Raw genomic sequence first — 14061 nt, forward strand, 5'->3', positions numbered from 1 at the left:
GGGAGGGTGGAGGGACAGCGCAGGAGGGGAAGACCCTCTATGAGATGGATTGATTCGGTGACTGGGGTAATCAGGATGGGTGTGTCAGAGGCAGTATGGTTGACGCAGAATAGAGCAGGGTTTAGGGCTGTTGTGCATAGGGTCGCTATGAGTCGCAAACAACTCGACGGCACATAACAACAACAACAACAACTACTACTTGTTGCTGTTACATGTCCTTGAGTCAACTTGGACCTGTGTCTAACAGGTCAAATCCTTTCCCAGCCCTACACAATGCTCACAGTCTCCAGTGTATGTAAGCCCACTATTGCAGCCATTCTGCCAATTCATTTCATTGATGATCTTCCTCTTTTTTTCTGATCTTCCATCCTTCCAATGAGGATATCTCATTCCAGAGACTGGCCTCTTCTGACAACATGTCGAAAGTATGTGAGATGAAGTCTCACCACCTTCTAAAGCAACCCTCTGGCTGCACTTCTTTGAAGACAGAGGGGTTTGCTCTTTTGATAGTTTATGGGATAGTCAGGACTCTTCACCACCATGATTCAAAGACTTCTTCTACAGTACAACTCACTGCCATAGAGTTATTTATTCAATACAACTCTCCATTGAGTATCCTAGGCTATAAATTTTAAGGGAAAGGAGATTGTCCATTACCTCTGGAGCTGCTATTGGGTTCAAAACATCAGAGGAATGCAGCATTTTAGTTACCAGCCCAATACCTGATGAACCATGCCAAGACAGGTCGTTAATTCCTCTTAAGTAGTACCATGGCTGATTTTGCACAAACTAAGAAGAGCAACGTGAAGATGAGCTTGTTAGGACATAGAACTATGTGCTCAGACTGCAGCACACAGCCCAGATTCTATAAACTCAAAAGGGGTCATTTTTGTTTCATTCTTCCTCAAAGAGTGTACTCCTTTGCAAAGTAACTCTTTTTTTTTCTATAATTATATTTTATTAATTTTCATAAACATTTACAGAGATTTTGGGTTTCCATTCATTCATTGTTGCACTATTCTCTCTACCCTCCTCCCAGTTTGTTCTTGTCCAAATGCCACAGCAAAGTAACTCTTAACTAAGTCCTAGCAAATGTTAGTTTAAGCCCTAGCAAATCTTCTGGTTTGAGTCACTCCAACTAAATTGCAGACAACTTGTCACATTGTCCTTTTAAGAGTCACAAACTAAACTGTTCTTGAAAGATACCTACCAAGGAGGAGCAAGGCTTTCTGGTTAGAAGCAGAAAAATTTTGGTGCCAGGGTCATCAGAATTTAAATAACTTCCCAAAAGGTGAACCCATATCCAAACCACCAACTGTCACTGTGGCAGAGACCAAATCGTGGCCTCAGGGTCTGATTGATATCACCAGTCCCAGTGGCTTACTAGGGGAGCATAGAGAGATCAGGCCATATCAAGTGACACTTCAGAGAATGTAATGCCTAAAAGACTATCTATAGTCTTTGAGAAGTGTTTTCACAGAAATTTATTATTTTATACAAAAATTATTCTTGTAGTTAGTTCTAACAACAAAACCCATTTTTATATTGACTGATACAGAGTTTCATGAAACAATGTATGAACAAGAGCCTGTGGTGATGAAGGAAGAAGTTCAGGCTGCTCTGAAAGAAGTGACAAAAAACAAGGCTTCAGGAAATGACGGCATACCAATTGACATATTTCAACAAACAGACACTGCCCGACATGGGCTCACCAAATTGTGCCAAAAAATCTGGAGGTAAACCACTTGACCAACTGACTGGAAGAGATCTATATTTGTTCTCATTCCAAAGAAAGGTCACCCGACTGAGTGCAGAAATTTTCAAACAATATCATTAATATCACATATAAGCAAGATTCTGTTGTAAATTATCCAAAAACAACTGGAACAGTACATCAACAGAGAACTTCCAGAAGTTCAGGCTGGGCTTAGAAGAGGCTGTGGTACTAGGGATATTATATCTAAGGTTAGACAGATCTTGGCTGAAAGCAGAGAGTACCGAGGAATGCATATCTGTGTTTCATTGACTATGGAAAGGCATTTGATTGTGTGGATCATAACAAACTGTGACTGACTGAGAAGAATGGGAACCCCAAATCATTTGATTGTGTTTATGCAAAACCTATGCTTGGACCAGAAGGCAATTGTCAGAACAGAGCAAGGAAATACTGCATGGTTCAAAATCAGGAAGGGTATATGCCAAGTGTATGTCCTATCTCCGTATCTTTTCAATCTATATGAGGAAAAGATCATCTAGGAGGCTGGGCTGTATGAGAAGGAATGTTGCATCGGCATTAGAAGAAGCCTCATCCACAATCTGCACTATGTAGATGACATAACCCTGTTTGCTGAAACTGAGGAGGACCTGAATTGCTTGCTGAAGAAGGTTAAGGGCTGCAGCTTTCAGTATGTATTGGAACTCAACATTAAGAAAACAAAGATTCTCACCACTGGGCCAATTGGCAGCATGATGATAGATGGTGAAGACATTGTGAGTATTAATAGTTTTAGTTTGTTTGGCTCCACAGTCAACATCCTTGCTACCAGTAACCAGGAAATCAAAAGGCAAATTGTATTGGGAAAGTCTGCTGTCAGGGACCTCTCCAATGAGTACTAAAGAGCAACGATGTCATTCTGGAGACTAAAGTGCACCTGATCCAGGCCATGGTCTTCTCAATTATTTGCTATGCATCAGAAAGCTGGACAATGACTAGGGATGATAGAAAGAGAATTGATTAGAAGAATATTGAATATACCATAGCCTGCACAGTTTGTCATGAGAGGGTGAGACCAGACTGTTCCTTGGAGGCACAGGCAGATTGCAAGGAGAGACCAGTCCTTGGAAAGGGTTATCATGCTTGGAAGGGTGGAGGGACAGCAGAAGAGAGGAAGACCCTCAATGAGATGGATTGACTCAATAACTGGGGTAAAGAGAGTAGGTGTGTCAGACATGATAAGGTTGGCACAGGATAGAGCAGGTTTCAGGGCTATTATAGGGTTGTTAGGAGTTGCAAGCGACTTGACAGCATATAACAACAGTGTACATGTATCAATATACCTATGACTTTAATGCACTATACTAATTTACTTTTTTAAGTTTCTAAAGCTCTGTGGTCAGCATTGTTATTCCTGAATTATAATGTTCTTGTAAGTAATGTATTTACATCTTTATAGCCACCAAACATGCATTGTTGTTTTCATTGTTGTTGGCATTTTTTTTTCTTTCCTAACCCTAACCCTAGTTGTTGGCATTTTTATAGTCACTAATTTCATCAATTTTTCTTGTGTATTAGCTGCATTATTGTTGTTGTTGGTGGTGGTATGTGCCATCGAGTCATTTGCGACTCATAGCGACCCTATGTAAAAGAGCCCTAAATGCCGTTTTATCCTGTGCCAGCCTCACTGTCTCAAACACATTCATTCCCACCACTCCACTCACAGAATCAATCCATCTCTCCTGCGCCATCCCTCCACTCTCCCAAACATGATGTCCCTCTCCAAGGACCAGTCCCTCCTTGCAACATGCCCAAAGTATGTTAGACAAAGCTTCAGAATCCTTGACTCCAGGGAACATTCTGGCTTCACCCTCCCCAAGACAAATCTGTTTGTTCTCCTAGCAGTCCATGGTATATTCAACACTCTTCTCCAGCACCACAGCTCAAAGTATATTCAACACTCTTCTCCAGCACCACAGCTCAAAGGCATCGATTCTCTTTCTATCATCTCTATTCACTTTCCAACTCTCTGGTGCATAGCACATAATTGCGAAGACTATAGCCTGGATCAGGTTCACCTTAGTCTCCAGCCTGATGTCATTGCTCTTCAGTACTCTTGAGAGGTCCCTCACAGCTGACTTTCCCAATGCAATTCGTCTCCTGATTTCCTGGCTGCTGTTAACAAGAGTGTTGACTGTGGAACCAAGTAAATGAAAACTGTTAACTATCTCAATATCTTCACCATCCATACTGATGCTGCCAATTGGCCCAGTGGTGAGAATCTTTGTTTTCTTGATATTGAGCTTCAATTCATATTGAAGACTGTAGTCCTTGACCTTTTGCAGCAAGCGCTTCAGGTCCTCCTCAGTTTCAGCAAGCAGGGTTGTGTCATCTGCATAATGCAGGCTGTTGATGATTCTTCCACCAATCCTGATGCCACATTCCTCCTCGTACAGCCCAGCATCACGGGTGATCTGTTCTGCATACAGATTGAAAAGGTGTGGAGACAAAATACATCCCTGACGGACCCCTTTCTTGATTTTGAACCATGTAGTGTCTCCCTGCTCTGCTCTGACAACTGTCTCTTGGTCCAAATATCGGTTTCGCATTAGCACAATCAAATGTTCTGGGATTCCCATTCTTCTCAGAGACAGCTATAGCTTGTTGTGATCCACACAGTCAAAAGCCTTTGCATAGTCAATAAAGCACAGACAGACATTCTTCTGGTATTCTTTGCTTTCTGCCAAGATCTACCTTACATAGCATTTGTGGGTTGAGCAGTAACATTTTTTTAGAATGAAATAAAATCATTAAGAGGAGAAAAAAAACAGAAAATCAAATGTAAAGACTTTTTTACATCTAATAATGTAATTCAATGTAGAAAGATTACAATTTAGTTGTTAGTATTCATATAATCTAAGAAATATTCCATTTAAGCACTTTACAACTGTATTGCATAGCTTATGATTAAAATTTATAGTAGCTATTACAGGTATAACTTGTTTCAGTGAACTTGTGTTTCACAGATGCTTCAAGGTTTCAATCTGTTGTTCAAAGAGTCACTATGAGTCCTAGTTGACTCGATGGCACATAACAACAACAATAAAAGTTTGTTGGGTTGTTTTTTGGGGGTTTTGTTTGTTTGTGGGTTTTTTTGGTGTTTGTTTTGGTTTTGGTTTTTTTTACAAATATAGGGAGCTCTAATGACTTACTTTTACAACTCCAAAGGCACTAGGTTCAAATTAACGAGCTGCATTGCAGGAAAAATATGGATAAAAACATGTAGTGACAGCTATGCCAACTCGAAGATGTGCAGCATGTGCTCATTTCACGTCTCTGTTACTTTAAGGTAATTTTCCCAATATTCCAAATTTTTCATGCTATTGCAAACTAAATAGGCTACAATAGAGTATATACATAACTTTTCTGTACATGAGAAATAAAAAAATTCGTATGACCCACTCTGTGATAATCATATTTGCGGTGATTGGATAGCAAATAGTATCTCAGAGTTATGTCTGTACCAGGAATTCTGTATGATCTAGTTCTGAGGTGGTTTAGCGTGTGGAGGAGAGGAGTGACAAGTTATCACACTGGGTGACACCAATCTTATTCACTACACTGACTGGACCTAGCTCGAACTTTTCCTGGATTTGAACTGTGGCGATCTGAAATTTGGAACGGGAACGGCTTCCATTTGAGTGAAATATTATTTATAGCCGCGTCTGGAAAAGCCAAAGCCTACAACAGCTGTGCTGCAGCAGATTGCCACTGCCATGCAAGCAGGTCTCACACGGCTCACCTTCACAGTCGGCCCCCGGCCGCCCCAGGGCTTCGAGACCCCGCGTCAGCATGGAATTAGAAACCCAAAACCCGGTGCAAAAGGCCACCATTGTTGCTGGGCTCGCACACCACATGCTGAACCAGCAATTCCAAATGCCCAAAGATAAACCCTCTTGTACCACCAGGAGCTGTTAAGGACGCAAAAGAGCTGAGCAAAATTGGAGCAAATCTACCCTGAGTTACTAAGACAAATGACGCAAATCAACCGAGAATTTCCATTGGCTCTCACAGAAGGCTTAGGAGTGGGAGGAGCCAATCAACCTTTTCTTTTCCTTCCAGTATGGCGCTTGCGCACACAGGGACGCACTCAAGCAATTGGCCTCGCAACGGAAGGCGGAACCTTTACACTGATTGGCGGCGACGCAGGAGGCCGACGCAAATCGACCGTACGCAGTGGGCGGGCGGGAACGTGAAGTCTCCGCGGTGCCTGCTGGGCTTGTGTTGAGGCCGGTAGCTGCTGCCACTCGGGGACAAGTAGTTACTACTACTGCCACCCTATCTGCCGCCATATGGCGGCCATCGGCGTTCACTTGGGTTGTACATCCGCCTGTGTTGCCATCTACAAGGTGAAGGACTTGCGGAGCTGGGTCCTGGTGTTTCATGTGGGCCACTCTATACTGGCCTTGGGTCACGTCTTTTGGTCGTCTTCGGGGTTGGGGACGGCACACGGATTGGCGTTACTGCGAGGGGAAGGGGCAAAGGGGCGCGCGAATCAGGCCTCGTTCATCGCAGCTCCTGCTTACGGGCTGGGGAAACCTGCGGCGTCCGGGCAGGGTGTCGTGGCAACGTTGTTGCGCAGGGTTCCCCGAGACAGTAGGACTGAAAGATGCGTGGAGATGGGCACGGGGTCTCGGAGACTTGACGCCCGCAGGATGCCCGGAGGCGGCCGGTCCCGGAGACGTCGTGGCTGGGATCCCGCGGTGTCAGGGCCGCTGAATGCCTGATGGTGGGCACCGGGTCCCAGACACGTGAAGCTGTAGGCTGCCTGGGGATGCGTGCACCGCAGCGGCTCTTGAACCTGAAACCGGCCAGCCAGAGGTCTCTCGACCGATGCTAGGAGAGGGCGGGGTGCTGGCAATCTGGAACTGGATATGTGCATGTGAACTGTGCCCAGCTGTGGAGCGACCTGATCGTGCGTGCTGTGCTCAACTGTTCTTTCTTGGATGTGATGCTGAAAAGTGAGAAATAGGACTTGTGGCTTTTCACTAATCAGTAGAAAATGGGAAGGAACAGGAATAATGAACTCTCCTGATAAGTCGTCTCCTGTTTTTGTAAACAAAAAGCCAAAGGGATTAGTATTTCTTAATTTGTACAAGAAAACGGTGGAAGATGTATTTATGGGGGAAGGGAGAAAAGTAGAAGGGCTGATGTAATAATAAGCTACTTGTTATATATTAAAAGATGGTTATTATACTTGATCCAATTATTGGCTGTGCAAAACAGGCTGAAGAAAATGAGGCAGTTGTTCTTGGAATGTAGGCCTTCTGTAACTGGGTGATTAACAATGGGGATTATCTGCAAATGTAAAATATTGATAAAGCAGTTTTTCTTGGTGTGCAAAGTGATACCCGCATATGTTCGAATATGCCTAAAAAGACTTTCATTTCTAAATGACTAATAGTTTTGTGGTGGTTGTTTTTTTCCTCAGGATGGCCGGGCTGGTGTGGTTGCAAACGATGCAGGTGACAGAGTCACTCCAGCTGTTGTTGCTTACTCAGAAAATGAAGAGGTACTACTCCACTCACATTTGAACTTTGTAATTCATCAAAATGACATGCGTTGTAATATGTTGCTCTTTTTCAGGTTGTTGGTCTGGCAGCTAAGCAAAGTAGAATAAGGAATATTTCAAATACTGTAATGAAAGTAAAGCAGATCCTTGGCAGAAGGTAAGGAACAAAATAATACCTTTACATAAAATTGTGTTTATGCATTTGAAGCATAATGTGAAATGAAGTTAGAAACAGTACAATTTGTTCATTCACTGCTGTGCATGATGCGAGTCATTTTAGGGAGTATATCCCCTCCCCCAATAAGTGATTTCTTTTGATTATTTTGAGTGTTCTGAAGGATGAAATTCACCCAAGGTACATTTCTTGCTGACAGGTCTGTGGTTATACATAGCTCCCAATATTTTGATGCCAGAATAATTCAGGGAGTAATTGGACTTTTCCTATTTGGGGGGGGGGGGGGGGGGCTTGTAAAGTTTTTGGAAATTTGAAGACTGCAATATAGTTGGATTTCATGAAATGTGTTAAAATAAAATAGATCATGATTTATGTAGAAGCTATTGCTTTTCTTCTGTCAGGGTCTTTGTGACATTTTCTTGAAAGTAACTTTTCCAGTTGGCTTGCCCATATAATTATTAGAGAAATACCTTAATTAATGTCTTAAGTAAGAATCAGGTTAATCTGTTGTAGCTTTAATTAAAAGATTAAAGAGGATTGCTTTCCCAGACTTCTGTTTCCTCAAATTATAGATTACTGTAATTAGAGGTTTCATTTTTGTTGGACTAGTAATACTTAATACAGAGTTTTTATAATTTCAGAGTGCTTTCACATCTATTATTTAATCCTCTTAACATCCTTGTAAGGTTGGTAGGACAAGTATTTTCCCTCCTCGTTTATAAATGAGAAAAAAACAAGGCACATAGAACTTGTGGCATTCATAAATTGCTTAGGGGTGGCCTGGGTAATTATTTCGGTTCAGGTCTTCTAACCCTCATTCTCAGGATCCTAATTTTGCACTTGGTTCAATTGGGAATTAAGTAGACATTTCCTTGTGTTTATGGTTCTAGGATCTTATGATTACAGATAAATTTTGATAATTATTTCTTTTATATGTACATGGGTTTTGGGGAGGAGTCACTTGTTTTGAAAGTGACCTTTAAATAAAATAGTGCCATGGTGGTAGATGAGTGACATATGGTCACAGTGTAGTACCTAGATCAAAGTTAGTATAAGGTGAGGGCCCTTCAGACACTTTGCTATAATTTGACCCTGCTAGTACTTCTCCAGAATTAAGTAACTTTTTGGTCTAGGCTGTTTCCCTCCTTAACTTGCCTATTTATGGGGCAGTCATGTTTTCTGTAGATACTTTGTACCGAGCCTCAGCCTTGGAAGACTTTGTCCTTATGGTTTTGTTATCAAACCGTTAAGGCCTTTGCTAGTCTGTGCTCCAATAATCCATCTTGGGTGAATTCCCAAAAGTTGGGCTTTCTCAGTCTTGACCTCATATCTGTTTATGAAGTATTCATGGTAGCTCCACCTTTCTTGCTGCCAAACTTGTCCTTACACCCTTCCTATAACTTTCATTCCCCTGTGGCCTTCCAGTCAGAAATGCGGTCCTTGGACCTGGCTTCTCAGCAATTAGTCCTGAGAGGGAAGAATCGTCTGGCTCCTGGAGAGCACACAGAGCTTCCCCACATCTTCAGATTTGCACCTTGCTGTCCTGGCGTTTCCTTCCCAGTCCACTATGGCCAGTACCAATAGCAGTGCGGGCATCCGGTGGACCAGACAGGAGACACGAACTCTTCTCTCCATATTAGGCGAGGCAGAGTACATTCAGCGCCTCCAGACTGTGCACCATAATGCAGATGTCTATCAGGCTGTGTCTAAGCGAATGCAGCAGGAAGGCTTCCGTCGCACCGAACGCCAGTGTCGCTCCAAGTTTAAAGTTCTGAAGGCATTATACTTAAAAGCATACGTTGCCCATGCCACCAGTATGGGTGATCCACCACACTGTCCGTTTTATGATACACTGGATCAGCTTCTCCGAAATCAGATAGTGACTGATCCAGACCACTTAATGGAGGACACTGCCTGGGCCAAGCACTGTGATCAGAATTTAGTGGCCTCTGATCTCCCAGGGGAAGAGGGAATCAGCATCCTGAAAGCAAAAAGGACTCAGGCAGCAGATGATCAGCCTATCTTGAAAACAGTTAAGGAATCAGATGAGGATTGTCAACTGAGACTCAGTAACCGGATTCGAGAAGCCAGTGACCTTGAGGACTCCTGGGATGAATCCTCTGGTGCAGGTAACTCCCAAGCATGTAAAAGATTGGGGTCCTGAAGCAGCTTGGTTCTAAACAGTACTATACATTTGGGTAGTGTCTTCCTGTAGTCTCAATTTCTGACCTGTGGTGCCTCTCTCCTTCCCGCTCACCAAATAGTGAGATAAAAGGCCCTAAGTCTTAAAAAGTGATAAAGCTAGGTATATAGTGCATTAGAACTCTTTAAACCCAGAATAAGTGCTCTGGAAGAACCAAAGTAGTTTTTAATGTAATTTATGATGGTACTTACTAGGAATTTGTAGAAATGGAGAGGGACAGAGAGTTGCATAGAGTTTGAGGAAAGTTGAGGGGGAGATTTTGGAAGTAGACTGGCCAGGTTAATCAAATTAACTTTGCAGTCCCTTGTTGCAAGAGACTTTGCCAGAAACTACCACAGTTTTGTAATTGTCTTTCAACTCTGCTGCTGGCTTCAAGCATTCCTTTAGCAGGAATGTCCTCGTTGCAACATTGTTGCTTTGTTTTTCAGGGTGCTCTCAAGGGACCCCCAGCTACAGCAGCTCCCACAACCTTTTCAGAGGTGCAGTTGCTCCCTGTCCGAGCAGCACCATGACCAGATTGGGTGTGTCCGGTGAGCCCAGTCCCTGCACCAGCACCAGCCGAAACACTCCTGGTGTAGCCTCCACACAGCGGCCTCACGTCTCCACTTCCAGAGTTCCTTTTGTTTCTGGTGGAGATAGATGTTTGGCCAGTGAGCCACCACCAAGGTGGGCAAGGCGAAGAAGGCGTTCAGTGGCCAGGACTATTGCTGCTGAGCTGGCAGAAAACAGGAGATTGGCACGAGAACTTTCAAAGCGTGAGGAAGAAAAACTGGACAGGCTGATTGCTATTGGTGAGGAGGCGAGTGCTCAGCAAGATACTGCCAATGAGCTTCGCAGGGACGCAGTGACCGCAGTCAGGCGTTTGGCAACAGCAGTGGAAGAAGCAACTGGTGCTTTTCAGCTAGGCCTTGAGAAATTGCTTCAGAGGTTAATTTCCAATACCAAAAGTTAGGTGCTGATTACAAAAGGGCCTTTTCCTAAACTCGTACAGTTTAGTTCTAATACCTGCCTTCTGCCTCCTGTCCTAGTCCTGAAGGCAGGGGAAAGAAGAGGATGGACCATCCATGTGTAGAGTAAAAGCAAGATACTTGGCTAGTTCTTTTTACCAAAATTCTCCACTAATTGACAAGCTTGCAGAAATTTGAGGAGTGGCTTAATGGAAAAAGGACCGAGTCAAGTCCAGAGAGCTAGTTAGACCTGTCTGTCACAGATGCCCTACATGACAAAAGGCAACAAAGTTTACCTCTATATGATAGTTTTCTCTTCTGTCAGTTGAGGACTAGATAATATCCCTGACCTGCCTACCTCACAGGGTTGTTGTGAGGATCAAGTGACTGATAGATGTGAAAGAGTTTAACAGTGCTACACACGTAAGTTATTAATGCACATGATTTTTGCTGAGGTAAGGCTAGGTAGGGTAAAGAGCCTTAGTTTACAAAATATAGAAGTATGCTTATGAACCATGACCTCATGCTTGAACCCTTCCTTTACTAGTTTCTCTATTTGGCTAGTTTCTGGAGTTAAAGATCTTCCTTTCTTAATTCCTCTGTAGCTTATTTGAATGATTCCTGGTGGTACAGTGTTTAAATGCTTGACTTCCAACCCATAGCTCTACCCTTTGAGCCCACCAGCTATTCCAGGGGAGAAAGATGTGGCATTCTGCTTCTGAAAAGATAACAGCCTTAGAAACTGTATGAGACAGTTCTACTCTATCCTGGAGGGTCTCTGTGAGTCAGAATCAACTAAACAGCAATAATAGATTTGGTTTCTAGTTCTTTTGACTACTGTAGACAAAATGTATTTGTACCACTGTATTTTCACTGCTTTGTCTATGACATGTCTACTGGCAAGAACTCTTAAAACCAGACCATCTTTCTTTGTTTCTTCAGTTCTCAGTCTGTCAGTTTACCACATAGAAAAAGACTTAATGAGTTAGTGTGTTACAGTTCATATTGACAATAGACTTTAATAAAATAAAATAGTAACTGTCTTATGAAGTGGTAAATGTATGTAAATTCTTTGCATTTCATATTGTTTGGTTTCCTTATATGTGTAACTGTGTTGTTAAGTTTTGGTTGCCCTTTGAATATTGTGGAAACAGTTTAAATTATATCAGCATTGCAATATGCTTTTAGCTAATTTCATTATTTTCTGTTATTTCTGTTCAGTGTGTTGTAGAAAGCAAGCCCTAGAAAACTTTTCCTTCTAGGGAGCTGTCAAAGGCACTTTTTCTCAGATGGTATAGATAAAATTTCACCTTGTTAATAATGTATGGTGAAAAAGAACAGCTTTGTTTCTCCTTTAGCTTTGGTGACACTTGTGGGTAGTGTGGATAAAGACTGCCTGCAAGAGGTATTTCTTTTTTAAGCACAACCCCTCAGCAAATATCCTTTAATCCCCTTCCTTTTGGAGAAAAGGTATTCAACCACAGCACTAAATGACTTTAGAAAAGAAGGCATTACTGGCTATCATTGAACTAACTGAACACTCTTAGTGGTTTACGTTGCATATTCAGGATATACACATAGGAGACACTGGGACTTAAAAAGCCTTCCTACAATTTAGAGGCTTTGGGGAAAAATGGTAGGCATGTTGGGTAAAGTTTTGTTTTATGCTTTATAGGCTTTGGTGCTTAACTAATGCTAGGAATAATAATACATGAAGTTAAAAAAAGAGAGAGAGAACAGTGCAAACATAACTCTGAACCCCAAGTAGATGGCAAACAAGCACCTATTCTAATGAATGGGAAGTTAATGTGGGTGGTAGCTAAGGTTGTAGAATATATACTAGAATTCAATTACAGCTCTTGAGTTCAAATCCTGGCACAGTTTGTTACATTGGGCAAATTAGTTACCTTATTTCTGCCTCGATATTTATCTGAAATGACAGATTTTGTTCTACATGATTATTTAGTACCTTCTAGTTTCTTAAAAAAAATATCTTGTATGACAAAAAAGGCAAAATGAAAATAAAATAATAAATGGAATGTTTTCAGTCAGCACATAAATGTATGTTTGAGATGCCAGAAACATAATTTTAATTGAACATTGTGCTACATTAATGCTTATTAATATACTCATGAATCTTTAAACACCACACATGATATACATACAGAGTCTTTGCTTTAAAGGAGCAGTGCTTGTAAAGTCATCAAAGTGATGATGATTGCTATACTTCTCCCCTCCCTCCCCCCCCCCAGTGTTTTTAGGCTGTGGAAAATCAGGAACACTTGAAGAATTAGGGCCATACTAAATTATTAATGATAGCAAAATATATAGAGATTGATGAAATCTGTGCTAAAAAAGAAACAGTTAAGATTTACTGATAGCATTGTGGAAATATAGTGATCTTAATATTGTGTGGGAGGGGAAACCACTAAAGAAAAAAGATACTCAAAGACTAAAAATAGTGTTCAGAGGAGGGAAGTTGCAATAATGAGGTGGTATAGAAGAAAGCATCCCAGGAATCTTGCCTAGGCCTGGCCACTGCTAACTATCTCCATCTGTAGGCAAGTGATTTTCCATTCAGCAACTCAGGTTTTTAATATATAAAATGGGAAACTAAGTCCTACCTACCTCACAGGGATGTTGTGAGGATCAAATGAGTAGACTAATGTAAAAATGCTTTTAAACATAAAAGACGCTATAACTAGTGGAGAAAGATCTGGCAGTTCTGTAAGTGACATTTAAGGAGGGAGAACAAACAACATAGCATTGCTAGTAAAGTTACAATGCTAGATTTAACTGTCTCCTTAAAGATCATGAAATAAATGAGGTGCTGGGTATACCACCCCTCCAATCTTTGTTTCTATGTTAAATAATTTAATCTTGGTGTGGAACAATAAAGTTTTTACTTGTATGTAGTTGTGAGTCAGTCCAGTGCTTGCTTCTGATACCCATGATCATGTGTCACATCCTTTTTCTACTTTGTTTTAACCTAGTACCCATTGTTTTGTTCATGGCTATAAAAGCCACCTGTACATCCTTTCTTCAAATAAGAGAGACCTTTGTATGGCAGTTCAGGAGTAACTTGCCATTTCTAAGAGTTGTATAAGTTTTATATAATATCCTTGGCAAATTATTTTGTCGAAGTAGTAGATAACCTACACATAATAAGATAAATTATCCTGCTGTCTTAAATTCAGAAGAAAACATCTGATGTCATGCTGAAATTATTCGTGAAAACATATTTGATCTTTTTTGCCTTTCCTTGCTCTTGAAATACTTGTCTGGAATATATTTTAAACATTGTGTTTAGGAAAAGGGAAAAGTGGAAGATTAATGAAAATAATAAGAATACTACGTATTGAAGATCTGGAGTCCTTTCAGCTCTGCCACTAATTAGTCGTGTGTGGTTTTGGGCAAACTACCTGCTTTCTCTCCTGTCAATGATTTTTA

At 41.5% G+C, this 14061-nt stretch overlaps 3 protein-coding genes across 3 annotated transcripts in view; 2 read left to right on the forward strand and 1 right to left on the reverse strand.

The window, feature by feature from the left end:
- Positions 1-5631, reverse strand: part of CDNF (cerebral dopamine neurotrophic factor) — a 23965-nt gene extending 18334 nt beyond the window's left edge. The window contains exon 1 of the mRNA XM_006894280.1: positions 5517-5631. Coding sequence (XP_006894342.1) covers positions 5517-5631 — 115 coding nt within the window. The remainder of the gene's footprint in view (positions 1-5516) is intronic.
- A 435-nt stretch (positions 5632-6066) lies between these two features.
- HSPA14 (heat shock 70kDa protein 14) overlaps positions 6067-14061 on the forward strand; it is a 39985-nt gene continuing 31990 nt past the window's right edge. The window contains exons 1-3 of the mRNA XM_006894282.1: positions 6067-6123; positions 7206-7286; positions 7361-7443. Of these exons, the coding sequence (XP_006894344.1) occupies positions 6067-6123; positions 7206-7286; positions 7361-7443 (221 nt within the window). The remainder of the gene's footprint in view (positions 6124-7205; positions 7287-7360; positions 7444-14061) is intronic.
- LOC102846158 lies at positions 8893-10616 on the forward strand. Its single transcript, XM_006894281.1, has 3 exons — positions 8893-8925; positions 9323-9590; positions 10093-10616. Exons 1-3 carry the CDS (start codon positions 8893-8895, stop codon positions 10614-10616), a joined length of 825 nt encoding a protein of 274 aa, XP_006894343.1.

Source organism: Elephantulus edwardii, unplaced genomic scaffold, assembly GCF_000299155.1.
Source record: "Elephantulus edwardii isolate Elephantulus edwardi_28Jun2011 unplaced genomic scaffold, EleEdw1.0 scaffold00139, whole genome shotgun sequence".
Classification (NCBI taxonomy): Eukaryota; Metazoa; Chordata; class Mammalia; order Macroscelidea; family Macroscelididae; genus Elephantulus; species Elephantulus edwardii.

What these genes read in the sequence shown, in the direction of transcription:
- LOC102846158 (XM_006894281.1), top strand. Translation starts at nt 8,893, where the DNA reads ATGCGGTCCTTGGACCTGGCTTCTCAGCAATTA. An exon ending in ACCTGGCTTCTCAGCAATTA is followed by an intron (nt 8,926 to 9,322) that starts GTCCTGAGAGGG and finishes ACACTGGATCAG; the next exon opens with CTTCTCCGAAATCAGATAGT. An exon ending in GGATGAATCCTCTGGTGCAG is followed by an intron (nt 9,591 to 10,092) that starts GTAACTCCCAAG and finishes TTTGTTTTTCAG; the next exon opens with GGTGCTCTCAAGGGACCCCC.